This window comes from Cygnus atratus, chromosome 1 (assembly GCF_013377495.2).
Source record: "Cygnus atratus isolate AKBS03 ecotype Queensland, Australia chromosome 1, CAtr_DNAZoo_HiC_assembly, whole genome shotgun sequence".
Taxonomy (NCBI): domain Eukaryota; kingdom Metazoa; phylum Chordata; class Aves; order Anseriformes; family Anatidae; genus Cygnus; species Cygnus atratus.
The window spans coordinates 126234070-126261637 of record NC_066362.1 but is presented as its reverse complement, the minus strand read 5'-3'; the positions used below and the strand labels follow the sequence as shown (position 1 = coordinate 126261637).

General features: G+C 39.7%; 1 protein-coding gene across 4 annotated transcripts in view; it reads right to left on the bottom strand.

Moving 5' to 3' along the window:
- Positions 1 to 27263, bottom strand: part of RPS6KA3 (ribosomal protein S6 kinase A3) — a 73769-nt gene extending 46506 nt beyond the window's left edge. Inside the window, exons 1-2 of one of the 4 annotated variants that reach the window (XM_035542108.2) lie at positions 26902 to 27263; positions 14445 to 14501 (exon numbers count right to left, since the gene is read on the bottom strand). In XM_035542108.2, the coding sequence (XP_035398001.1) occupies positions 14445 to 14501; positions 26902 to 26973 (129 nt within the window). In that variant the 5' untranslated portion in view covers positions 26974 to 27263. Of the gene's footprint in view, positions 1 to 14444; positions 14502 to 26109; positions 26344 to 26901 lie in introns of those variants that run through there. The other 3 variants (XM_035542109.2, XM_035542110.2, XM_050712102.1) reach the window with 3 other exon arrangements.
- Between the last annotated feature and the right edge of the window lie 305 nt (positions 27264 to 27568).

The window sequence follows — 27568 nt, the reverse complement described above, 5'->3', positions numbered from 1 at the left end:
GATTCCCCACCAAGTTACTTAACACTACTCCAACAACTACTGTTGAAAGTCTCCTTTTACTACTCTGTTAACCTTCATTGTACTCAGAGTTCATTTTTCTGACCATCATGGGCAAAATATCGTTGATTCCTGTAATCAAATACTCAGTATCTCAGAAATGGTTTCTGTGATATTAAACCTCATTTCTAAAGTTACACGAAGCAGTAAGGACAGTAAGCTTATTGGATATCAAGTGATTTCAAAAGGATGACTCAATGCTGGCACAGCTCCGCAGCTCATATACATAATTTCCTTTTCCTCCCCTCCCTTGAGTCAGGAAGTCTCCTAGATGCACTTACTTTCCTAACTTGTTTTGAACATAGAATGAATTTTCAGTGTTACCTGAAGAAATAAAATCCATACGAACTACGCATTTTGAAGAAGAGCCAGCAAACTGAAAACCAGTATTTTTACCGCTTGTATTAGAGCTAATGGAAATCTTTATTAAGTTAAGAATGGGAGTTAAAAGTGTGAGGAATGCACTATGTTAGCTATTTAAAAAAAAAATCAGACGTTCTATATACATTCACATATTCTATATTCATTATAGTCCTACCTCTAAATTCAAAACTACCCTTGAAAAAAAAAACACAAAACTATGTCCAACAAATATTTCATAACTTCCCATCACTTCAGTGAGCAACATCACTGACGTAAACCACGGCATAAAACCAATTCTTATATTTGTGACTAATATTCAAAATTCAAGTCACTTAACAGACCTAGTATGTATTTAAATTCTTGTAAGTGTACAATTGCTTTAAAAAGCTGGTTAAAGCAGCTACTACTGAAGTAGTAACTATTCTAATACAACAAAAGACAAAGCATTGCCATGCTTAAAATTAAGCTGATTTAGGGATATTCTGTGTATGTTCTCTTTTACACTAGTACTTTACCAAAGCAAGAACAGAGAAGTTGTAACTAACAGGGACATTTGAAGTCAGAAAAAGTTTTTCCACAATTTATAAACTTTGCTTCTTTTTAGGATGGAAAAATACTTAAAAAAAAAAAAATTAGAAAAATTCTCAATTCCATTGACATCATATTACTTGTGCATATGGTATCGATTATTTTTACCTGGCAGAAACAATACAATTTCCTAAAAGCAAATTTGATTAGCAAGTGCTTAATTTAACAACTAAAAAAGCAACAGAAACATGAAGTCTCCAAGATAAAAAATATACAGACATTATAAACAAAAGTCACTGTATTTAGGCGCCTCTTCTTTACTCTCTGCACCTTCTGCCCTTTTCCATTCATGGTTTTCTAGCGTACTACAACAGTTTTAAGGTCCCAGAAGATGTCTATATCCACATTTGTTCCAGGTAGTCAACTCATTCATATAATGAAAACCACAGACCTTCTTGCTGAGATTGAATTCCTCCCATTCCTTTGGTGTTTCAGATGAAGCAAGACAGGAGTTTGAAGAACAAGTCCTGTCTCAGAGCACTGCATCAATGGATAGATGAGGAGGCCCTTTGGATAAACATGACTGGCCAAGGCTAGGGGAGCGATTTTGAAGATACTTTTCCTCCTCAGATTGAAAACACAAAGGCCGGGGCGGAAGAAAGGATCCCATTCCTTCCTACCCAAAAGAACTGCGAGGCTGTTCAGCAGGTAAAGATGAGGAATTCACACAATAATCTTAAAAGCCTGATGCTGGTCACCAAAAACAGTTTTGTAATGTCATTCTCTTTTGATCAAACACCACAAAATTATCTCATGAACCAGATTGTGCACGTCAGCATTGGAAAAAAATACTCACTGGGTGGAACTTTCATTTCCCACTCACTTTGATACAAGCTTTGTTCCTCTGTAAGCATTGGCATTTAAGAGCACTGCAATTTATTTATTTTTTTTTAAATGAACTACTTTGAAAGATCCACAGATGTATTTAGTACTAATCTACAAAAACTATGAATCTTGCTTTTATTCAATAATATATTCTAAAATTTACACGGTCTGAAAACCCTTCGCTCAGGGTGTACTGTCTAGCATTTTAAAAATCAATAGAATTTTAGAGACAATATAGCCAAATTGCTATAGGCAGATAAAATAGTGTCATTTTTGATCAGAGACTAAGAAATATCTTTCACCTTGCTTGTGGTAAAGAACTACAGTTCATTGCTAAGTAGATAAATGTTTATTTTATAGGGTCACTTTTTAAAAAGCTGTGTATACCATATCCTATGTTCTATTGTTTTACATTCACGTCCTGTTTCAGTTACAGCAAGCAAATTAGACTTCAGTTTCTAACACTTACTGCAAAGTTCAAGCCAGTACATAGGCCAGTAGATGTCAAATTACTATCCCTTTTATTTACAAACTAGTAGACATACATTGCTTAGGATGTTAAGACAGTATACAAGAAAGTTTTACATTGAGAAGTATTTGTAGACTTACAGGAGCAGAAACATGAAAGTTGATCTAGGTGTCAGTGAAAATTCTTAAATACATTGCAAAATTACATGTATTGTTAAATCGTTAAGAAACAGTGCACAGGATAATATAGTTCGTCACTAGAGATTTTCTTAACTGAAAACAACTTTTATCCTTAAATGCATAGGTTCAACAAATTATACAAATTCAGTGTAAATTATTCTAAGTTATTAATGTAAATTATCACCTAAAGATGAAAGAACTGTAACACTAACTACAACACAAGCGTCGCTATTCCTAGTACCATTTTCAGAAGTAAATAGTAACGAGCCCATGTTATTTTAACTGTCACGCCACAAATAACTATACCTTATAGTTAAAAGGACTACATAAAATTTAACTATTAAAATAAGTTTTAATTTTAAAAATAGAAACATTTTTAATAAAATAAGACTATGAATGAGAAAGCTTAACACATAGCTATAGTCATACTTTTTTGGAGAAAATAGTAAGTATTACAGCATTTTCAGAGGTAAAAACTTCCCAATCAGGCTGTCAGCAGGTACATTAGAAATTTCTACAGAATATTATAGGAACACAAACTCCCTCCCACATCCTTTTTTTATTTTTTTTAGGAAAAGAATATACAGAAGGCTTTGTATACAAGCAGCACTGATCACAAAGCTGTGAAATACTAAAAGTGCTTTGAAATTAGAAGCTTAAACCCTACTGATGCTCTAATAAATCTCTCCCTTAGTTTTTTTTAAATAAGAAACTAAACTCACCCGAATAGAACGAGCACGGAGAGCCAGAAACTTAAACATGACTAAGAAACCATGATGTTTAGATTTTCTGACTGAGCGATCATAAGTCTAGCAGGGAAGACCAACCCTAGCGTTTTTGCTGCGACCAGCTGTTCCGGCAATTAGAAAATTTCCTGTCAGGCAAGTCAGACACAGTTGGGGGTGGGGAGAGAGAAGGGGGGAAAAAAAGGTCAGAAAAAAAAAAGAAATCGATTTTTTCCTCCTGTGGTCAAGAAAAACTGGGCAATGCTGGTACTCACGTTGCTGATGCTGTAGAGATCAGCACAGGAAACTTAAGCAGATTGCCTGATAGCAACATGCTGTTGCAGATGTTATTTATTTCTCGTTCCCAGAAAAAAGAACAAAAAAGATCAACATCTATTTCAGAAATCAAACTCCTAAGCAACATATTGAGAATAGCAACTATTTTAAGTGCTGCTTATGATATTTGTATTTTTTGTGCTCAGTTGCACAAAAATCACTACTTTTTAGACTTCAGTGCAGACAATGTGGTTTGCTTATGTTTAGTGACTATTTTTATTTACTAGGGCTGTTCGAGGACAGAGCTGACCTTGCACACAGGCCTTTGAAACCCTGCACACTGAAAATGCTACACAGATGTTATAGAGGTTAGGCCAAGATAGACTACAGGAATTATTTGAATTGGATCACCCAGCTCAAGTGTCTGACTTAAGCACAAATATTACAAATGCTCTGTACAAAGTGAATAACTTCTTAAATTAATATAAATACCTAATCTTTCTTTTAGTGTTTGCAAAATAACTTTCAAAATGTTTCTTAGAATTAGAATCTATTACTTCCAAACAGCTAGAGACCAAGTTTTCAGTTTGATCTCTCTGTGTTTAGTACCTAAGTCACTGTTACGTGTATTGACAACATAAGGATCTCTAGCTTTAGTATTTATTAAAAAACACTGAATTCTGCAGTCCATGCTCCATTATAATACGTAGCAAGACTGCTTTTACTCAAGCAATGAATAAATAAATGCAAGTAACGACATTTAGGTAACAGCATATACACATGCTCAAGCATAAATAGAGCCAGGTGATTCCATTTAGCAAATCTGTACCAAAGGAAACGAGGCAAAATACTGTACATTTCCTGCACAAGACATTAAAACAAACAAACCCTCCAAACTACCTTTCTTGATTGGGATCTAACAAGTACCTGGATTACTGCAATTTTTTCTTTTTTAGCTTTTAATTGCTCTTCAGAAAAGAAAGACAGTGATTTATTTAAGTGAAAGAACATGTTGCTTCCCTCTGTAAATCATGTCCTGGCTTTCTCCAGTATCAGTTTTTAACTTTGCCTTTAAAACCTGCATTATACACCTCTCCAGCACAATAGACCCTCTTGCCCAAATGTGGAGCCAAAATAATGACTCCTCATTCATGGTCCACAAGCAAAAATGTGCCTTTATGTTCTCTTGTACTTCTCTCACATCCACACATCCACATCCACAAGCATGGGTCTTTATATTTGGTACATAAAATTTGAAACAATTGCTATTATAAATTACACAGACATTCAGTAACCACTACTACACCTCAACTTCTCAATTACAATGTCCTTTTTTTACTCCAGGGTATTACAGCCTGTTTGGAATACACAGCCTCTACTACAACAGCAGTAACGCAGCATGAAAAATGATTCAATCTTTGCTTTGGGATAAACAAGGCTTCTTGAACACTAGGAGGTTACACAAGGATTTCAAGTATTTCCTAAATGGTATGAAAATTACTTAAAATTACTCTCTTCAGTTGCTTTAAATCCCCTGCGACTTCCCCCTCAAAACTGTAGTATCTCAAGAATTGCAGTTTAATAGCGATACAAAAGTGTACACTTGGAAGGAAAAAAGGGGGGTGGGAGGGTCAGGGGGGATCATTCAAGCTTTCTCTGCCGTGCCCTGTCAAGCATATGTGTGAATGCACTAAAAGCAGAATCATCACGAGTCTCCTTCAAATCACTAAATTTAAGTCTATGGTAGGATGAATTGCTAAAAGCAGAAATGGAGAGCAAGTGAGACCTATGTTAACTATAATGTTCTTTCAAGCTGGGAATGTACCGTGGGTAAATAACCATTTTCTTCTCTTTTTCTAGTAAGGGTGCGAGTGTATTGCACTAGCGAGCTAGCTGTATCTGCTAAAAGCGACACGAATACGGCATTTCAGCCGCTACATTCGTGCAATTACTGACTACTGCTCCCCAAACCTTTTATTTGACCTCCCGGAGAAGTACAAAGCACAGTGCTCAGGGGTCAATGGGGTTAGTTCCCAACAATAGTTCTCCTATAACTGGCATGGGTCTGCAGCAGGTGGAAGAAATTTCTTGTGTTCTGGGAGAATAAAGCTGGCATGGTTCCCAAAGAGCACTACTAGCCAACCAGAAACATTAAGATATATGCTACATAATTCATTTAGAGAATCTCTGAGAAGAGAGCTTGTCCTTTTAAATATTCCTTCATATGAGGAGGAGACAGGTTAGAGGGCAGCAGTCCCCCAACAGGGAAGCCTGTGATAACAAGGACAAATTGCTCCAGCAAATTGCTCCCCTAACCTTGAAGTCTGATAAGCTTTTATATTATACATGCTTATCAAGAAACACAAGTGTCCCCAAAACAAAAGGAATTTGCTATGCCTGTCAGCGACAGCTGAGTCAATTGCAGGTTGGATTAAAAAAAAAAAAAGCACACAATTCACAATGCATTTCCTCCTCCAGGAGGGAAATATAAAGTGAGCTTGTCTCCCATCCTCCCCTGCTGCACTTTTAACTTGGATGCTCTGAAGTTTGAAAAATGAAAGGAAAACGTCATCAAACTTGCTATCCAGACAGTCAAGGGTATGGAGCTCATGGCTTCCACAGAGAGCAGGAGAACTGAAAGATGCTCAAGGAACTCCCCACACAGTACAGAACATGGGAATCCCTACATTTTACTGAATAAAGTGCGCACACTACAGCTAGACACCCACTTTTACACATTACCAGAAAAACCTGAGGCATTTCCTCTAAGTGGAGTCCACTAGGTGAACCAGACGTTTTCCCATACCCTCAGCCTGTGAAGCATAATAATGCATATGAAATCTTACTGTTGCCAGACAAGGAAGGCTCTGTAGTACAGATTGCCCTCAATTATCTGAAAAAAAAAAATAAAAAATCCCCAAACAAAAGTACACAAGGACTGAAAAACCCTCATTTGATGAAGGTTAATAGATCAGGTACAGAGAGCTACTTTTTCGAGTTTCCAGAAGCTGAACAATATACTTATCTTCATAACAAACATGTTTGTATAGCCAAAGCAGCAATATTATATTAATCAGAGGGTGTGGCAGTTTCCATCTGCTATTTTACAGGCTTTTCAGGGCTACCATCTGTTTTCTCTTCATGTAACAAGTAAGCAGATTGACTTTTAATGTTGCTTACATGCTCAAATTATTCAATTTTCTGATCAAGATCCAGAAAGCATGCTGCACCTAAGACACCAAGCACTCATTGATGTCTTCTAATGGATTTCTGAAAGAGTTTTGCTGTAACCTTCCCTCAACACCTGAAGACATCTTGGGGGAAAAAAATATCTCAAGCCTTGTCTTCTCTGTATGGGTTTGATGTATAAATTAACCTTTCAGATCAAGAGCTTTGCAACATTTTACAAGGACGCTGTAACTCCTTACGTAAGGACCACTGAGTTCATTCTTACATAGATAAGATTTATGCACTTCAGTGTAAGTCTAGAGAAAAAAACAAAGTTTATTCTGCCTTTTACAAAGGAAAATTTGAGCATAGAGAAGGCATTAACTGGATTTGATTTTTACAGACAAATGTTTTCCTTGGAAAACTTATTGTTCAAGAATCAAGTTACTTCATTGTAAAACAGAATTAAATATACATACGTACATGTGAATAAATAAAAATATATTTAGTAAAATATATTTGTATATGTATATTATTTAGCAGAAGGAATGTAAGAATTATGAACCTCCTTAAACAAAGTCTTAGTTTAGTATTTGTTACCCAGACTGCTTCCTTCATTACACACCGGGCACTGTTTCATTAAATGGTCAGATTATCTGCTGGCATTAACAGAAACTATGACTTACTTCACAACAAGGAACATGGTGTTATACTGAATTATGTAATATATAGTTTCAAAGAATTGCATTGCTATGGCTGCAAAGCTTCCTCAGTTTGACTTCCACATAAACAGGCAATAACCACACACTAAATAAAGTGTAAGCAATGGGGAAGAATAACTTGACTGTATACCTCATCTCTCAGGAAAATACAAAAATATTAAAATGCCACTGTTTTACTACTGATAACATAGTCGAGTAGCTGTTTCAGCTAATATTAGACAGTTCTGTAGAAACTGACAAATCCTAACCACAGTGCTCTGTGCACACTTCTGAGCTCAATCATTTCCGTAATATCTAAGAAACTCTAGCTAGGTCTTAAAACCCCTACCACAGACTTAGGAATTTACATCAAAACGTTGACAAAACCACACACAGAAAATTGAAATATGAATGTTATGCCAGCAAAAGTAAAACAAGCGTAGCAAAATTAGCATCGGCCATACGTTCACTTTCACGTTAACGCACACACTTTTTTGCTGAATGACTTCATTTTAATGTTTTATCTTTTTCATTGCTGGTCACAACAAACGAGATTACCCCAGATTACTGTGGTTTTAGTAGTACTGCCTGAATAACGGTGGGCATAGGAGGATTACACATTCACATGGGAATTTTCTGTGTAGATTTATCTTTGTTCACTAGATTTCAGTTATCTTCTGTAAGACTTCTCTGATTACAGTCTCAAGCCTTTCTCAAGGTCTAAGATGTTTCAAATACTACACATTTATTTTCAAAATTCTCCCAAGTATGTGTGTGTGTGTGTATACATATATATATATATATATATTTAAAGTTTGACTAGTATTTTATATATACCGTGTATCAAATACCTAGGTATGCATAATGTAGAATGTCAACATTACTACATAAAGTTGACTGTTCAAGGCCAGTAACTGTACAAAAACTATTTCGCCCATATGCTTCAAATTATTTTTCTAACGCATTTTAAATCTTTTTTCTAAGATCATGTTTTCCTCATAACCTCTTCTAATAAAACACTGATAGGCAAGAAAAAGCTCACCACTTTCATACCTCCTGACTGCAAACAGTTTTCAATTCTATTGAGAAAAACAGACATTAACCACTGACTTTTCTTTACAAGTCTAGCTTACACTACCTGTTGACTACAGTCCTAGTTATTTTAGTTACATGTTTTTAGTAACTGGATGAAAGTCACCAAGATTTAGTTTTCCATCATCCAGATCAGCATGTTTTAATACATTGTTTCATGTTTCACTTCTATTTAATTCTACATCCGTTTACATTCTACTTATTTAAAAGTAGGGTTTTGTTTAAAGTTATACCAAAACATACAAAAAGTGTAACAATACTCCCCAACCACCCCCACTAGAGACAGCATTTACTTTTTCATCCCAGTTGCTTGTGCCTGAATTATTTCCACTCTGGCCTGTACTAAAAAAAAAACAAACAGTAACCTTCAGTCCCTGTAGGCTACCAAACAGAAACGTATGTCAGCTTTTCCTGCAGCTTACAAAGCATTATTAAAAAGCACCTTTCACAAATTCTTGGAACCTAGTATTCTTGTATTTTTAATATTGTGCTTAAGCTAGCAGAGTGCTATGATAACTCACCAGTTCTACTGCTGCTTTAACAACCAAATTGAACCTAGATTAAAAAGAGTAGCAAAGTGTGCAGCGTGATTTTGAGAACTCAAAACATTTCATGTGCTCAGTTAATTAACTCGATCTCTATGGACACAGCAGTAAAGAAAACAACAGTAGATAGCACAAGAGTGAGAAAGGTAGCAAATAAAAGGCTTTAAATTGCTTCCCTTTTTCAGTAATCTTCACTTAAGCTTTCACATCAGATCAAACTTCAGCCAGTGTATTTGTTCTTACATTTATTTCCTGCCGGACCCAGGTTATTTATGACATTCATCAGATACTAAATGTTGACTTAAGTTATGAAGCTAGATATAACCAGCATATTAATTGTAATAAAACTAGAATATTGAACGATTCCTCTTTTAAGAGGAACAACGCTGAACTATACAGCACCTTGGACTCCTCAGAAACAGGTATGTACCCTTAAATCTCCTGCTTTTCTTACAACAAACCACAGAGTTTGAAACAAATCTGTGCAACTCAGACTCTCCTGTCCATTAACTTCACTTTTGGGCGAAAGAACAGGGATCTAACAATGTGAAACTTATCTTTTGATATGCACAATACTAGGGAGACTTCCTATGCAGACTAAATTGCATTAGGCTTTTAAATTTGTTTTAAACTTCTTATCCAATTTGCATTATCAGCATACTATCCAAACATTAACACTGCAAAAGGATGCATTATTTCAAGCTTTCACCCTCTTCTCTCTACACAGAGCTGTGGCAACTCTCTATCCTGAATGTGCATACATTACACAACTGTGAGAATATTGTCTTCTGACCTGACGTACAAGAGTCTACACATGCTAGGCCCATTCATGCTACTGTCCTCAAGTTACAGCAGAGAAATTTCATGGATTGTCAGTAAACAAAGCAGCCCTTTTCAACACAAGGTTAAACAGAAGAATTTAAATGAGTTTCAGTGGCAATTTAAAATTAGTCTTTATCTTATACCGAAACAGACATGAATCACAAAGAAATCTACTGCATCTCAACTGAGGTAGTATTTTAATAGCCAACAGTCAAAGACTAGCTTCCAGCTATAACTAAGCAGCTGTAGTATTTTTTTTAGGGAGTCAAAAACCTACTCCCCCCCCCCCCAAAAAAGAGAGTCAGCAGTGATTTAAAACAATTTGGCTTTATTCACCACAACCTAGCAATAAATGAAAAAAACACAAAAAACTAAAATACTAGTCTGAAGGATTAAAATGCTAAAACAATCAAACAGCTTAAGCATCATAGAAAGAATATTAGAGACTTTTTTTTTTAATGGCTGCAATCGTGGTTAAATAGGTTGCTCCCCCCCTCAAAAGTAAGGGTTTGGAAATGTCTGAAGAAAGTACAGGAAATCACCTGTAAGTAATCCCACAGTTATAAAACCTTGAAAGAGAAATCTGATAATTGTGGTGGGCTAACCTTGACTGGCTGCCAGATGCCCACCAAGTCATGCTCTTGCTCCCCCTTATCAATGGGACAGAGGAAGAAAATAAGATGTACAAAATCTTGTGAGTTGAGATAAAGGCAGGGAGATCGTCTACCATTCACTGTCATGGGCAAAACAGACTGCTGGGGGAAGATCAATTTATTGCCAATTAAAAATAGAGTAGGATAACAAGAAAAAGACAAAACTAAAAACACCTTCCTTCCAGGCTCAACTTCACTCCTTTATTCCTTACTCTTCCACATCCTTCTTCCCTGTGACCCCTGAACGGCACAAGGGGTTGGGAATGGGGGTTGGGGTCAGTTCCCAACACTTTGTCTTTGCTGCTCCTTCCTCACACTTCTCTCCTGCTCCACTGTGGGATCCCTACCATGAAATACTGACTGCCCCAAGCATGGGTCTTTTCCAGGGGATGCAGACCTTCAGGAACAGACTGCTCCAGCATGGGCATCCCACAGGCCACGGCTCCTGCCAGACCTCCTACTACAGCCATAGGCTCCTCTCCATGGGCTGCAATTCTTGCCAGGAGCCTGTTTCTGCATGGCTGCAGCTTCCTCCAGGGCATATCTACCTGCTTCGCTGCAGGGTCCTCCACAGCCTGCAGTGCGGTACCTGCTCCAACACAGTCCTCCATGGGCAGCTTCACCATGGGCTTTATCACAGTCTTCTCCATGGACTGCTAGGGGATCTCTGCTCTGACACCTCGAGCGCCTCTTCCCCTTCCTTCTTCACTGACCTTTGTGTCTGCAAGGGTTGTTTCTCACATTTTTCCTCACTCCTCTCTCACAACTGCTGCTCAACATTTTTTTAACCCTTCCATAAATATGTCATCACAGAGGCACCATGAGAATCACCGATGGGCCCAGCAGTAACCAGCGGCGGTTGTGTTTTGGAACCAGCTATCTAGCATGGGGATAACCCCCAGTCTCTTCTCAAGAGAGGCCACCCCCTCCACTACTAAAACCTTGTTATGTAAACCCAATATAATACTACAGAAAATATCATTTTAGCAGATAAACATGTATCAAAAAGCTCATAGGTAAAAGGTGAAGTTAATAAAAATAAATAAAAATAAATAAATAAAATGTTATCAAGCAATGGCAATAGTCAGAATATATCAATGAGTATTTGAGCTCATTAATCACTGTTACTAAGATTTCAACTAAAACTGAACACTTTCGCCAAAAGAAATATTCTAGATCAAAAAAGAATTCAAGTAAGCACTATAGTCTACATTATGCAGAATACGTAGAACAAATGATCCCCTTTTGCTGTTGCCTTATTATATTGTATTATATTCCTTCAACTCTAACACTGCACTACTTCCGAGTCACCTGTAAGCACATCCTTTGTTTCTTCACACTGTGTTAAAGACACAGGAGCCCTGCATGCTGTGAGGAGGAATCAAAAGTGGTTACATAGCACAGGCTTTCAATCTCTGACTTTTCACATCAGCTTAAGAGCTACATCTACTACTGCTATGCTTAAAGACAAGCATGGAAAAGAAAAGACAACTCACTGATTATCTAAAATGGCTCTGCCCACAACATCAGCAGAAACATAAGCTGCTATGTGGGTTGTAATTATATCTATTTGCATAAATGGAAAGAGCTTTGACCATCTATCACAAGCTGAGGTCTGCACAATGTACAGTATCAGCATATGAACTCCAATATATTCTACTTCCTCTCCTATGAGGACGGGCTGCGGAAGTTGGGGTTGTTCAGCCTGGAGAAGTGAAGGCTCCACTGGGACCTTATAGAGGCCTTCCAGCGTCTAAAGGGGGCCTATACAGGGAAGTTGGGAGGGACTCATTTTTGGGAGGTGTAGGGGTAGGACAAGGAGTAACGACTTTAAACTGAAAGTGGATGGATTTAGATTGGATATAAGGAAGAAATTCTTCACTGTGAGGGTGGTGAGGCCCTGGCACAGGTTGCCCAGAGAAGCTGTGGATGCCCCATCCCTGGAGGTGTTCAAGGCCAGGCTGGATGGGGCCTTGGGCAACCTGGTCTGGTGGGAGGTGTCCCTGCCCATGGCAGGGGGGTTGGAACTAGATCTTTAAGGTCCCTTCCAACCCAGGCCTTTCTGTGATTCTATGATACTTCAACCATATCTGGAGTTCCAAAAATTGTGTTTTATCAGCAAGGCCCTTTTATCACCAAGTCTAACAGTCAGCTAGTGCTGTCTGACGCAAAACTCCAGATAAATACTAAAGTTGCCTTCATAGCTGAGAAAGTCACAGGGATTGCATGAAGAAACTTGAAGTCACTCATATCTCCACATCACAAGATTTTGTGAACTGCAAGTTTGATATGAAGATAAAGACCTTCTGCAGATTATGTATGAACCTTCTGGACTGTGATCTTTAGCAGCCAGCCCTATGTTCAAGAAGCCTGGGTTAAAAATATCTGACTAACGCCTCTCAATAACAAGAGCAAAAGAAACTGCAGCTTCACAGTCCTTCCTCACTCTGGGTCTTCCCTTGAAAGACTACTGAAACCGGAAAGCAAGGAGGACTGAGGTACAGGCTCTTATAATTTATGGATAACTGAAATAAAAAAAAAAGTTATGGGGAAGAAAGAAAAAGGATAGATACTTCTTTTTGTGTTCACCTGCCAGTTCAAACTCAGAAGGACCACTTTGTTTCTGTACGTACTTCACAACGTATTAGTTCAAGGCACTCTGTTTACTCTTCAGATTGATTTACAGCAAACACGTGAGATCTGTATTAATAGTTCAGCCTTAGCCTTTGGCTATTCTTCCACTATGAAAGTTTCTACTAAGCGTGTTTCAGAATTGAGCAACTCATCTGAGAGAGAATGGTCTTAAGTCACCAGCTAAACTGACACCTACAGCTTTCATCTTCAAGTATCTCCATACAAACTTTTCTGGATCCCTTCAGATTTGTTAGCTCTGAACCAATAAACAGAAGTTCTTTTCTATATCAACTAGCCAAAATAGCATCAAAAGAGCAAAACTGGAACCCACAAAAAAGAATTAAGAAACCACTGTGCCTCAATTGACTAGCTTTGCTATTCTTGAATACACTCCAGAGAGACATATCTAAACTTTTCAGCTGGAAACACAGGAAGAAGACCTAAAATTTAATGTCTTGGTTTAGTATAATCCTAATAATCTATGTAGAAAGGACACAGAAAATCTTCCAGATTAAGCAAATATTCTAGTTTCACACAGGTCAAGAAAGAAAATAAGAAATGACCAACACTAACAATGAAACAACATAGACAAACACTGCCAAAAAATCTCCCAACAGTACAGAAAAAACAAAGGCGAGAGCTGCTGTACACCTTACACACCAAACTAGAAGGGGAAAAGCTATGGTATAGGCTGTCACTCTGAAAGAATCAGATTTCATACAGTAAGCACACATGCATCTGCAATGGAATCTGTGTGGAATTTAACCATGAGAGAATCATTTGTTGTGACATGACCACAACTGAAATCTTAACTATTAATAAAGCACACTCTGGAACTCACAGATGTAAAATATTTTCACCTATGCGCTGATGAGACTAACAGAAGGCAACGGAAGTGCTTTGCTCACTGGCACTAGGAAAAAGTGAACAATAAAAAAAACGAACTACCAGTTTTAAGGTTTGCAAGGATAAGAACAGAGGAGCTCAACCTCCCTCCTTGTTCAGGAATGCTCTACATAGCCACATTTTACTATCAAGACTTCTCACTCCCCAGTCCAATTATAATTTCTACCATATTCAGCTTTGTGCTTTCCACAGGAAAGCCTACCTCATACTAAAAATAGTATGGAAAGCGTGAAAGTTCATCAGAACAAACAGTAGGATACCACATCAGACAAGAGCCAGTGAGAAAGAACTCTGAAAAGTATCAGGATCCTAAATTGGCTTAAGTAAGCTTCGTGGCAAGTAAGCCTAAACAACACAGCTTTATTGGCAACCTGCCTGCAAACTGTGATACCAGTGTGCCATAATACAGTACTATCTTTATTACAACCATCTTTTACTCACAGTTTGTGGGTTGATATCATCTTCTCCCATAGGTTCATCCACAATTTGCTGTCCATTCTGTAAAAAACAGACACAGCAAGTTAACTAGAGATGCTGAATCCAGCTACAGAAATACACATTGCTGATGGGCTTATGTGGCATACTCTATAGGATCAAGAGCATATTGTCAAACAAAACAAAAAAAATCATTGGAAGTGGGCACAAAAGGCTGCCTATGGCTGACACATGGTGCCATGCCACTCTGATCCTCATGTATGATCAAATTGGATGAAGTCACAGTAAGAAACGTAAAACAGCTTGGCATTTTAAGTCTTACTACTACAAAGCTAGAGATTATTTTCTATTACTACAACCTCTTAAAAAAAATATCCAATAGAGACTGAGCAGCAAAAAGCCACATCAAAGAACAGATAAACAGGTTCTTTTTTAGACCAGTGTGTTGTCACACAAGAGTCAGTCCTTACTCTGCCATGAGTACTACAAGAACATTTATAACTACACTATATACTTATAAAAAACTACAAATGCTTACAGTTGCTGGCTAACAAAATGGTCCACTTACTACTTTTAGTACATTCCTAAAGACCATTCTAAAAAGCTTTAAATTGTGAAATTTAGTCATACAGATTTAAAAAAAAAAGCCTAAATGCCTTCTTGGTTAACAAATGCTCTCTTTTCCTTGACAGTGGTTACTATAACTTGGGGAATCTTTAAGTGGCATTTTTTTCCCAGAAAGACTTAGAGTGATATGTATATTAGCAAGCTGTAAGGAAAAATATGTTTCCTAAGGTGTGGTAAAGGATATCACCTGGGGCTTTAACTCTTTGCTTGCTCTTAAAGTTTTACAAAATTTAACGTGCTTTTTGAAAAAAAATGAAAAAAATACTCCAAATAGCTGTGTCCTCCAGTACCGGCGGAAGCAAAGTTTTTTCCATTTTTGCATTGTTTTCCCAGAGAACACAAGGCCTAATTAATCTATTTTCACAGAACTTTATCTACTGAAAATAAAGTTACATGGATACATATTTTCTAGATGCCAGAAAGCTAAGAAAAGCTGCTAAGCAGGGTTCAGAGATTTGGAGTTTCGTCCTGCAAGTTCCTTCCCACAGTTCCGTTTTTCAACAGACTTCTTGGGTGGAACCTTCCTTGTGTTCTTCTGTAACAACTTCTGATCAACACAGTCTTCTGGCTTGCAAGTGGCTGGAGGAGAATATTTTCTATGAAAAGACAGATTAAACCTCAGCAACTTACGAACTATAGTTTCCAGATATGCCAAATACACCAAATGTTCCACCTCAGATGATTACCAGCTTCCTACCAAGTTTTTCCCTGTGCATTTTTTGCTAAAAGATACAACTGGATAAAGCTAGATTATGAGAGTTATGGATTGCCCAAATATATCACAGGCTTTTTTTTTCTTTTAATGGGAGGAAAGAAGAGGGCCCAGCTGATTCTGTCTCCAGTGCAGAGCTCACATGATAACACTGTCATTTTCTCACCAGAACTGACTTCAGGAAGATATTAGAGACTTATGGTTAGACACCATGTTTCCATAAAGGAAGGAAGTAGTAAGAAACGGCTTCACATGTTACTACAGAGGTTACTGGTTACTTTCACAGGTTACTACAGAGGAAAACACAATTTTTATTAAATTCTCAGTTAAGAACAGTCAGCATTATACCTTCAAATTGTACAGTTAGGGGTTATTTGCTAAGACAATGTTCCAAAAAGCCTAAGCTTCCCTCTCTGTAATATTTTCTGCTTAGAGTATAGATTGCAGAGATTGTATTATTCTTCCTTAAGACACACAAAAATTTGAAATTATCGAACAGAAGACCATAAAAATACCAGCTTATCTAAGTTACAGGAATGAGTGTTTTCAATAAAGCTTGTTTACAAGGAAGCATAATTGTTTATACATATGCCATTTCTATCAAGTCACAGACTTTCCCTTTTCTCAAATCTATGGCATACATTAAAGTTAAATTAGCATTTGCATTTTAGCTACGTATCTCCATACTCTATTCATGCCACAAGATAGCTTCCAGAGGATCTTGTCAATAGGAAAAAATGAGCAGAAAAACAGCAGAACAAGACAATTGACTTCAGCCTGAAAGGAGGAGTTTATAATGTCCTGACAACTAATGATGGCTAAACTCGGGGGCCTAAACTAGGGCAACTTGTGTATCAAAGCCATCTGCTCTAAACTGACTCCACATGCAGAAATAGTGACTTCTGCTACAACAATCGTTCCACTGAAAAATAATGTACATTAACTGCAGGTTAAGTAAGACTTCACTAAGCCGTAAGCCTTAAGATCTCACTTTTACTATTTTAAGGCAACTCTAAAATAGTTGAAAGTGGAACACCATCAGAAACTTGAGACAAACCTCTCTTTGAAGACAAAAAAATTGAGATCAACTGCTTTTTGAGACAGCTCTAATCTTTAACCCCACTGACTTCAACATCAGTCTACCGCAAGAAACAAAAAGCAGAAAGTTTTTGCATCACAAATGAACTGGGTTTTACAATCTGGTTTTCCTGTCTAATCGTGCATTGCTTTCAGTTACTTTTCACATGAATTCAATAAATGGATTCCAAACACACTTGCTGGCAGTACAAACAAACTCAAGAAGTCAGCATGTATGCCATGCAGCCGTGTCTGAGCCAGATCACCAGATTAGCAAGATCTTTTTAAATAAGTCTCCCCAAACAATGATTATGCTAAGGAATCACTGGATGGTAGAACCAGTTTTGCCTGGAACAGCCTGAGCCATGTAAGGTAAAGAAGAATATGTATATGTGATTTATGGTTTGTTGTTGTTAGTTGAGATACTACTAAATAGAAAGCAGCTGTGTATTCAGAAGGTCCACAAACTGTACTGTATTTCTTAGGAGTTAAGATGTAAGGCCAAGAAGTTCACATTGGAAGTGACAATATTTAAACCACTGTGAGGAATGAAATCAGCAGCATGCTTAAGAGGTGAGCGAATGAAATAAGTTCCCTCTTGCTAGGCTAAACTTGCTCTAGTATTTAATTAGAGCCAAGGACACGTCTCAATGAGATAACAGACTGAGACTAGATATAATAGTCTGAAGAATACAGAATAAGAGAAGGCTGAATGCATCTTTTACATGCACAGATGGATTTATTTCAAAAGACTCTAGACCTTGATTATTCTTCAGCTGCACCGTTGCTGTAGCAGGGATGCCAAGCAAGCAGAATAGACCAAATATCTGGTTATTTCCAGTACCCTAACTCCAAAAGCAGTGAGTACTAGGTATTTCAGATGACAGCACATGAGAACTATAATAAAAACAATATAAAAGGTCTACAAAAAGCTTCTACTTATCCCCTAAACATGTCAGCAATCAAATTACACCACTGAAATGAGGGCACACACCCCTTATAAAGGTAATCTACAAAATGCTATCCAGTCCACTAAAGTGCAATTTCCTACTCTAACTTCCAGTGGAAACAGCCATGTTGTTGGAGGTAAATTTCATTCCCCAAAGCTTTTAAACCTGTTGCCACATTTCATTAAGTTGGTAGAACTGAATACTGAAACACAGTTAGGTTCCAGCAATTTTCCTGAAGGCACATAGACAGGAACACAAAGGAGATCCTGCAGTTTCCCTGACCAGGCATAAAGCAGACAATCCTTAGAGAACCTGCATCAGCCAGCTGGCGTATGAACGTCAGCCACATGAGCTTGCAGAACCCCTGACACAACAGTCAATCAACTACAAGGCAGGCAGTCAACCTTGAATATTTCTAACAATCAAAGGCTACAGGTTTGAAACCAAAATTCTTACACCTGACTTTGCAGGGCAAGTAAGCAGTTTAATGGCCTTTGTTGTTGTTGTTTTTGTTTTGTTAAATTCAGGCCATTTTACTCTTGACCTGTAACACATGCCCATAAATAACTGCACTGGAAGGCTGGAAGACATGTAGAGGCAACAAGTGGTGGCATAGGTTTGGGGACTGATATTGAGAAGATATAACCATACTAAACCCTTTGTAATAAGCGAGTACATCCAGAAACGCAGTCCACACCTAGCTCACAATCAATTAAACACTTTTGTGAAGCATGGGATAGCCTGCACTCTACACTACAACTATATCTTGATCAACCATCCTAATGTCACTTGTAATTTTTCTTTTAGTTATAATCAAGTTTGCAATAGTAGAAACTTGGGCATCTGCACAATAAAACCAGCACATTCAACTGATTGGCACTGGATCCGTGTGTGTAATCTTGTACGTAAAATACCTGAAAGAGCATCTCGAACTGCAATTTGGCGTTTGCAATTTAATAAAGAATACCTTATTTAATAATAATGTTAGGTACCCACCATTCCCACTACACAGTTCTTTACAAGTATCTAAATCATTAGCTGAAATATTAAGTAGACAAAACACTTGTGTGTCCTGTAGTGCTGACTTCTCCTATTTTTCCCATTATTTTCATTAGTATTGTTACAGATAGTATACACTTAAAGTTTATAGATTAGTTTGGTATCTCCATTCTTACATTGCCCTTGCAAATCTAAGTTCTGTTAATATGGACTTCACTGATCTGGATGTTTTTTCATACAGTTTTGATAGATTTTTTTTTTCCTGAAGAATGTGTGTTTGACCACGAAGCTTGTTGAATATTAGACACCACACTCTTCCTCCCCCAGAACATCTCTGTTCTGTGTTTAGACTATCGCTAGATTATTTTAGGATGCTTAAGTAGCCTCTCTGCCAAACATTTTAACTTTTTCCACCCAACTACATTTGTCAGTTGTTTTAAATACCCTTATGAAAATAACAGTAATTATTTCCTTTGGTATAATTTTTCTTCCATTAATCTTAGTATTCCCTAATGATTAATATTGGGCTTGAGCATATAAGTCAATAACCAGTCGTCTACTAGTGGACTTCGGTATATTATATTACTACTGAATATTCCATGTAATTGGTACCTTTTAGCAGAACTATACACACTAATTAAGATATTGTAAAACAAAAGTGCTATAGTCTTAGAGTTTACAAGTGGACAAATAAAGAATTACGAACTGTAAATCAATGCAGGATGACATTTCAAGTGCGTAAATAAGCAGACAAGATAAGAGGTCTGAATCACACCATGTAAAAATCAGTAGTTAGAAACTATAAAAGGCTAGTATGTGACATAGGTGATAACTTAATTATGCTTTGGAAGGAGAATTTAAATAAGTTACCTGAATGTCTGAAGATTCTCCCAGGTAATTCCTAGTTTTCACCTACCAAAACTTTCAAACGTACCCAACAACTTTTCACCAGTTACAGAATTTAATGAAAACTTTTCATTTCCTTTAAATCTTCTGAAAACTAAGTTTAAGATACCAAAAATAAATATTTCTAAATCTATTTTCTGTATTATTTATCCAATAAAACACTGATCATACGCAGATCTGAGACCTTTTGCTCTCTGGTGTTTTCAAGGGACTCAACTAACAAATACAGTTCAAGAACCCTGCAATCCCTGACCTGAGTAAAGCTGTAACAAAGCTTCTGGCTTGTTTCAAAGCAGCACAAAATGCTGTATTCCCTCTGAAACATTCAGAACAAATTTGCTGCTGGTAAAAGAAGGCACTGTGTGGAACTATATTCGGTAAAAGCCTTTCAAGCTGCACATGCTTAAACTTGCTATTCTAAGCAGCAATGCTTAGAAACTCTGAGAAAAAATTCTTAGGTCCACAGAAAAATAGTTGAAAATAGACTGAGGGGACCTTGAGAGGTCATCCAACCTATCTCAGCACACCAAGGCGTGATCAGCTATTCCTAAAACGTCACTCAAGATGTTTATGTGTAACTCCTTAGATTGTAAAAACTTCCTTACTGAAGATTAATTTTAGTTCTTAACTAAAATCTAGGGCCTTAATAGAACCTGAATTGACTCATGCCCTAACTCCTCTGCTATGGAACCACACACATCCAAAGCACTTACCTTAATCCTAACCTGAATAAGGCTAATTACGTGAGTAGCAGTGAGCTATCATCTCAGATTTTCTTTAGCTGTTGTCTCATAGCATATATTCAACGTATTTTGCATATACTGTTAAAAATAGTACAAAGGAGTTGAAAAAACTCCTTTAATTTCCAGAAAAAAATCAAATAAAAAAGGTGGAAGCGCTTATTTTTATGAAAAAAATACTGCTAGTACTTCTTTACATAAAACTCTGCTACTTCATCTTCCATTAATTCCACATAACTCCCTATAAACTTTATTGACTGAGTTGACTCATTTTTTGCTGAGTGTTAGGAGCAGCGGCAGGACATCCAACACTTGCCTTTCTGTAGGCAAGCAAGCTCAGATACAAGCCATTAACACACATTATTTGGGTACGGAGCCCAATAACAACTTCCTAAAGTTATGATACTTGGACAACTTTAACCTGAACTTTACCTACTTTATGGTGCCACTTATCTCATGACTCAGAAGTACAGAGTACAAATACGACTTGAGCATGACTGTGGCCTAGCTGCCACTGAAAAGCAGTCCCTTTCCTACTACGCTGCCCTTGGCATTTGGCCAGCCCTGTGCCAAGCCAGGTCAGAAAAGAAAACTAAAAAAGAGTTTGCAACTTTCAGTGACTTTAATTCCCTGAATTAACTCACCTTCAAGCCAGGCAAGTTGCATGGCATTATCCAAGATGCCAAACATATAAGTATCATAAAACCTTTGTCCAGGCCAACTGCTTTTTATAGCTAAAACAAGCTCCACAATATGTATGTTCGATTGCTCAGGAGAGGAAAGAAAAGAGTGATGAGTGATTTTCATTTAGTTCCCTACCTACATGGGAGACAAATTATTACCCTTAATGCAGAGGTTCAGCAGCCTTAGTAAAATACACACTGCCTATTATCTGTTCATCTGCTTCAAAAAGGAAGAGATAAGCAGGCAAAAATCACTGACGTCAATATATTCAGACCACTGCCACACACAGGAAAACAGCATGAACCCCTTCCCTGCTGCAGACGTTGCGCTACCAGTGCCCCGAGCACCTCCAGCACATGGTCCCACTGCAGTCTGTAGCCACACCAGGAAGCAGAAACGCTTTGCATCACGGCCTGCTGCAGAGCCGGGCCTGGCTCCTTCCCAAGGGGAGCAGTGAGCTTCTTACAATCTCTTGTGATTAATGACAGAGGTTGAAATTTAGTTGATGTCAGGGAAAGCGTTACCCATTTCTGCTCATTTTGTCACTTAGCCGTTTTAATAGACTCTAGTAGAAAGACAGACTAAGATGTGGAACAACTTCACTACTTCCTAAAATCATGGATTTCCAAGGTGCCTGTGGAGCATGTGGTGACTGCTGGAAGACAGGAGAAGGAAGACTCCTCAGTGAGTGAAAAAAAATAATGTGCGAGTCTGAGTTCTAACAGTAACTAATTTGGCAACCAAGTCATAAGAAATAACATAAATAATATTAATTGTGATCTAATTACATCAAGAAACCACTAACTTTTGAGCCTTCAGGACAAACAAGTTTGGCTTCAAGAAGAAGAAAAAGCATTTTTCAAAGCTATGATTTGCTGGACACTTAAAAGCATGACAAAATACCATTGCCTCACATCTTCTGCATATAGTAAACACAAACTGTTCCAGTGAGTTAATGCTTGAAATTAAATGTTAATAAAAGACCTGGAACTTTCAAAGTTATGTCAGAAAACAGACTGAGATGATAATAATGTCATTTAGGAGACACATGCTACTTCTTACACGATCCAATTGTGTCACTCAAATTCAAAAAAAAAAAAAAAAAGAGAACATTTCCTCCAAAAAGAGTTAAGTGGAGCATTAAGCATACCACAGGGGGTTCCTTGCATCAAAGGGAGCATATGGTAACTGTTACTGATAAGAACAGCTAGCAGTAACTTTGTGGTTGAGCCGCTGGAGTGGGACCCTGGAAACCAGTGCTCATCTCCTAGACCTAGAACAGACCCCAGGAATTACGCTAGACGGAGTCACTAAGATGTTGAATCTCATTTTCCCATCTGTTAAACAGGACTCCCCCCCCCAGCTTCCAATGGATGAGGCATTTTGTTGTATTTCCGAGTATAAAGGGAGAATAAGCAGCATGGCATCATGCATGCAAATATCTAGCACAATACTTGCAATAATTAACCACTTTAGTTGGCCTAAACATAAGAATTCCCTGAAGAGAAACTTCTCCAGTTTTACTGGTTAAATTATTTCCCCACGAGAAGTTACTACAATTGAAACAAACAGCCACAAGGTTTTGCTGTTGCCTGAAGAACTGCTTAAGTGTTTTACTATTGAAATACTGCAATGAATTATATCTTAATAACAAAATCAGTATATTGCATGAGTTCTTAAAGTTGATAACTTGGCCAGTTCCCGGGACCAATCAACTCATAAAGCTAATATTTTTTGATATGCAGAGGTAATGAAATGTCCACCTTAGTCTGTGTATCACTGTAAATCTAAGTCAAGCACTTTGAATGGAAAAGGACTACAATTAGTATGACCCTTCAAGCACGTCAGCCAGCTTCCATCTACTGTGTGTTAAATGCCCAACTCTGGCAAGAAATACTACGTACTACAATAGAAAAAACACTTACAAGTTAAGAACTGCCAATGTCCTAGGAAAACTTAGAGAAAAATTTGAGAAATCAAAGCTTCCGCGAGGAAACCAATGTGCAGCACTGCGTGAAGGTGCTGAGCCAAGCTGAGCAAAGCAGCTGCCCCCTCCTGTCCCACCCAACCAACAGCAAGAAATCTCTACCATGCCACATTTAGCAGTAATTTGCTAAACTGAAAAATGCTACAGGTAAAAATCGTGCCATTAAGGATCTGAAGGGTTGAAAAAACACCTAAATATCTTTCATGCAGATAGTATGTTTTTCAAGTCAGTATTTACATATATGTAACAACTTATCTGTGTCTCTATCAGAGTAGTTTGCTGAATACTGGGTATACTACTTATTTAGATGAGAATTATATTGCCAATTGCCACTTCTGACACATGGTAAGAAAATTTCACTTGACAGATCTGAAAAAAATACCACCACACCTCAGAATCCACTGTACAGACAACAACCCTGTATCAGAAGTGATAGCAGAGTGCTGTGAGGACACTGCTGAGAATTGTTACTGTAAGGGAGAGATGACAGACGGCCTCCAAAATGCACACAGACCAGCCCCTTTAGGTGATCCTGCTTCAGCATTCCAGCTATTTGTCTGTTCGGACTGCGCAAAAAGTTACTGTAAATCCAGCCCTCGCTGTGGTGGAACACAAGTCGAGCACTGATTACACACACCAGCACAGGGTGTACAGAGGGGATCGCAACCAGCAGATCGCTTGGCTTCTGTGGCAAGAAACTTGATGAACTTCAGGTTCCACGCCAGAGCTATACATCGACTTCAAGAATGTCACACTGACATCAGAACTGAATTACAAAGCCAAAATTACATCGTGCTGGATTCTTTTAAGCAGCAACTTGACCCCTAAATGCTCGCACCTATTGTCTTGTGTAAGTTTCATAAAATTCTGGATACAGAGGATAAAACAAGGATTTCTGAGAAAGAGAATTCACACCTTCTATTTAGGTACCTAAATAGGTGATGATAAATCCTCTATAGAGGGCAGCGGAAAAATCTGAACTTTCTCCACAGCCAATTTAGAGCACCTAAATTAAAACTCCTAAAGATAGATGGCACAAATGCTTCCCTGGATGCCTAGCAAACGATATCTCCTTATCATGGCCAACTCTTTCAACATACTGGTGTCCAAAACTTGGCTGCTGTAACTATATTCATTCTCCTCCAGTCGACATTAATATGCATAGCTGGGAATACAGACCAGAGGTTCAGGCTAGTTATTCAGACATCCAAATACAAATTCAAATCATCAATACTTAATTTGCTTGAAAGCAGATGGCTTGAAAAAACAGGCACATTTTCACCATGAAAAACAAACCTGTCCTTGTTATAGATCTTGAGTCAGCCCTGAGTCAATAAAAGATAGTATAATTCTATGGGCTTTCAAGGTGTTCTGATTTAAAACAAGAAATGTTAAAAAAAAAAATCCCACAGTACTTAATATACTAGCTTTAAAATACATTGTTCAATAAGTTTACACATTGAAAATGCTGTCAGAGATGCAATGTAAACCACCAAACTATTTGTAACTGTTGAAACAGAAATCCTGCAACTGAGCTCTGAAAACTTAAAATCCTTATCTTATCTAAAGAACTGTTTGCATTATATCTTCAGAAGGACCACGTTTTACAGATCTGCCGTCCTGTACACCTAAGTTGCAACAGCTGTTGATGGTTAACTATGCTGTCTGAAAAATTAATGCTAGTTAAAGGTACTGTATTCCTCCTACTGAATTTGCCCACATATCACAGCAAATCACCCCCTCAGTGGTAGCAGCATACAACTGAATACGGGGCTTCACTGGGAAACAAATTTAAAAAAAAAATCCAATATAAAACTCCAGAGAGTTGTTAAGACAAAGGAAGTGTCTGAGCTGAGTTTTAAAGCTCAATAATTCATAATTCCACGTGGATAACACAGTGTTACAAGAGCTGTGTCAGCACATCTGAAACGTTAGCGGAAACTCTACCTTGCTATTACGGCTAAAGGCATTACTACTATCAAACTATGACTAAAATCACAATGAGGTTCCAGGAGGATGTACAAAATATTTTTGCCCAAGGACACTCTTGCAGGACAGGGTCTGTAATTATGAGACTGCTACGCTATGGATAAACACAGCACATGTAAATTGAAATTCTAAGTTATGTATTTAGGTCATTTGTTTATGTATTTGACAGACATCTATTTTCACTGGAACATCTCCTCTTAAAAAAACAATTTCAAGAAAGCAACCTTTCTAAGCCTAACTCTTCCCTTTGAGGGAAGGCTTTGCTTTTAGAACAGTTTTATAGGTACAGCCTGGTCTTTTCAAGAGCTAAGCATTTATTCTAGACTAACACATTATGGTGCAAACCTGTCAGTTCAGTTGCTGTCCCACGTTTTGTTAGTGGTCCTGAAGAATTTTCAGGTGACTTATAAACTACTGTAGACACGTGTCAATAATTTTTAAGTGTTTATGTATTTAGGAAGAGGTAATACACTTTTCTCAAGAAGTTCATGGCAGCAGTTTAAGAACAAATCATGTCTGAAGTATATTAAATAAGCAAGTAACAAAGTGTAATTGATCATGCGTGTATATACATTTCAAATAGAGCAGTGTATTTTGCTGTCTTTCTGGCATATATAGCCTACCATTATTAACTACATCAAACACAGGTAGTAAGTATGGATGTCTGAAGTAACAGTGAAGATCTTTCCTCTAAACCCTTCGCCTAAACAGGCTTTCAGAAACACCTCTCCTACCACCTTCCCCCCGAGCACCATGCTACTGCTGTAGTTGCTCTCCCTTAAAAAAGCGCAATCACCTAACCACTTCAGAACTCCGTGAGGGCAGCTACAGCAACTGGCAACAACTTAAAGGACGGCTCGGTCTGTCAGATGAGAACTGCAGATTCTTTCGACTCCCAGAGATGCAGTCACTTGGAGCAGAAGGAAGACAAACACCAAAAGGACAAATACCTCCGATACCGTGGAAACTTTACATCGGCCTCCCTCTTTACCCCACTCACCTAAGGAATAAGTCCTAACCTTGCGACTAATTGCTCTGGGCTGGCCTGAGTCCATAGGGTTCATGCTCGGCATCATTTGAAGCGGACTGGCTGCGTGTCAGCTGGAGCAGATTCAGGTGGAAGCTGCACTGTCAGAGGAGGCTATTTCTTTTCAGGTGGGAGCCTGGTCAACCAGCACACACGCACCGTGGACTACCGGGGGATCGCAGAGCAAGCACAGCTATCACGGCTCCAGACCGATACGGTCATATACTGCACAAAGAAGCGAAATGAACCGCGGGCACCCCCGGCCTCGGACGGAGCGCATCCCGTCTCCAGGCTCACATGATCCCGGGGCAGGAGGCGAGCACACACTGCCTAACAAGGGCAGGAGCGCACAGCGAGGCAGGGCAGCGGCAGGAAACCGCACGGCGCTGCCTGCCGGGGACGCTCCCCGCACCCGCCGCCGAGCGCACGGATCCCGCTCGCTCGCCAAACCGCGGCGACCACCCCGGCCCCGAGGGGGGGGGGGGGGGGGGAGGGGGGACGGGACCGGGAGGGCAGACCCCGGCCCCCCTCGACCCCCTAGGGCTGTTCCCAGCCCCTGCGGTGGAACAAAAGGGCCGGGGCCGGCCGCAGGTCGCTCCCCGCCGGGGCAGGGGGCGGAAGGGGAGGGCGCGGGCCGGCAGCAGCCCGGTGCCGCCGAGCGCGCCCCGAGCCCCGGAGGGGGGCAGCGCGGGCCGGCTCCCGGCCCCTCCCGCAACTTTCCCCCCGCCCCGACCCCCTCGCAGCCCCCCTTCGCCCGCCCCGTACCTCCGCGCCGCTCTCGGCCGCGCTGTCCACAGCCATCTTCTGCCAGGGGTCCGCCAGCTGAGCCAGGGGCATCTTCCCCGCGCCGCTCCCGCAGCCTCCGCGCTCCGCTTCCTCGCGGGCCGGGGGCGGCGAGCCCTACGGCAGGGCGCGGGACGCCCCGGCCGGCTCTCGCTCCGTCGGCGGCGGCTCGGTGGCGGCGGCGGCGGCTCCGGCGGCGAGCGGTGCCCGCAGCCGCTGTCCCTCCGTCCCTCCCCGCCGCCAGGCGGGGCCGCGCTTCCGCCCTCCCCCCGGCCCAGCCGCTCGGGCACGGCTTCCGCTCACAACATGGCGCCCGGCCCCTACCTGCCCGCCCAGCGGCGCCTGCGCGCCCCGCCGCGGGGCGGCACCCGCCGGCCCTCAGCGCCCGCAGGTGCCGGGGGAGAGGCGCCGGTGGGGCGGTGCCCGGCCCTGCGGGAGGCCCGGGTCGGTCCCGGGGTCCCCCACCCGTTAGGCACCCGGGCTGCCCGAGGTCCGTGCCTCGCTGCTCGGTTGTGCCCTGCCTCTGTAGGCAGCAGCCCCGTAGGGTTGTGCCCTCCCCGCTGCTAAGTGCGGTTAAAGCCGAGCCGTAACTTCCAGGGCTGTCAGAAAGCCCATCCGAGGGCTGGCACTGCTCAAGCAAATGAGTTGG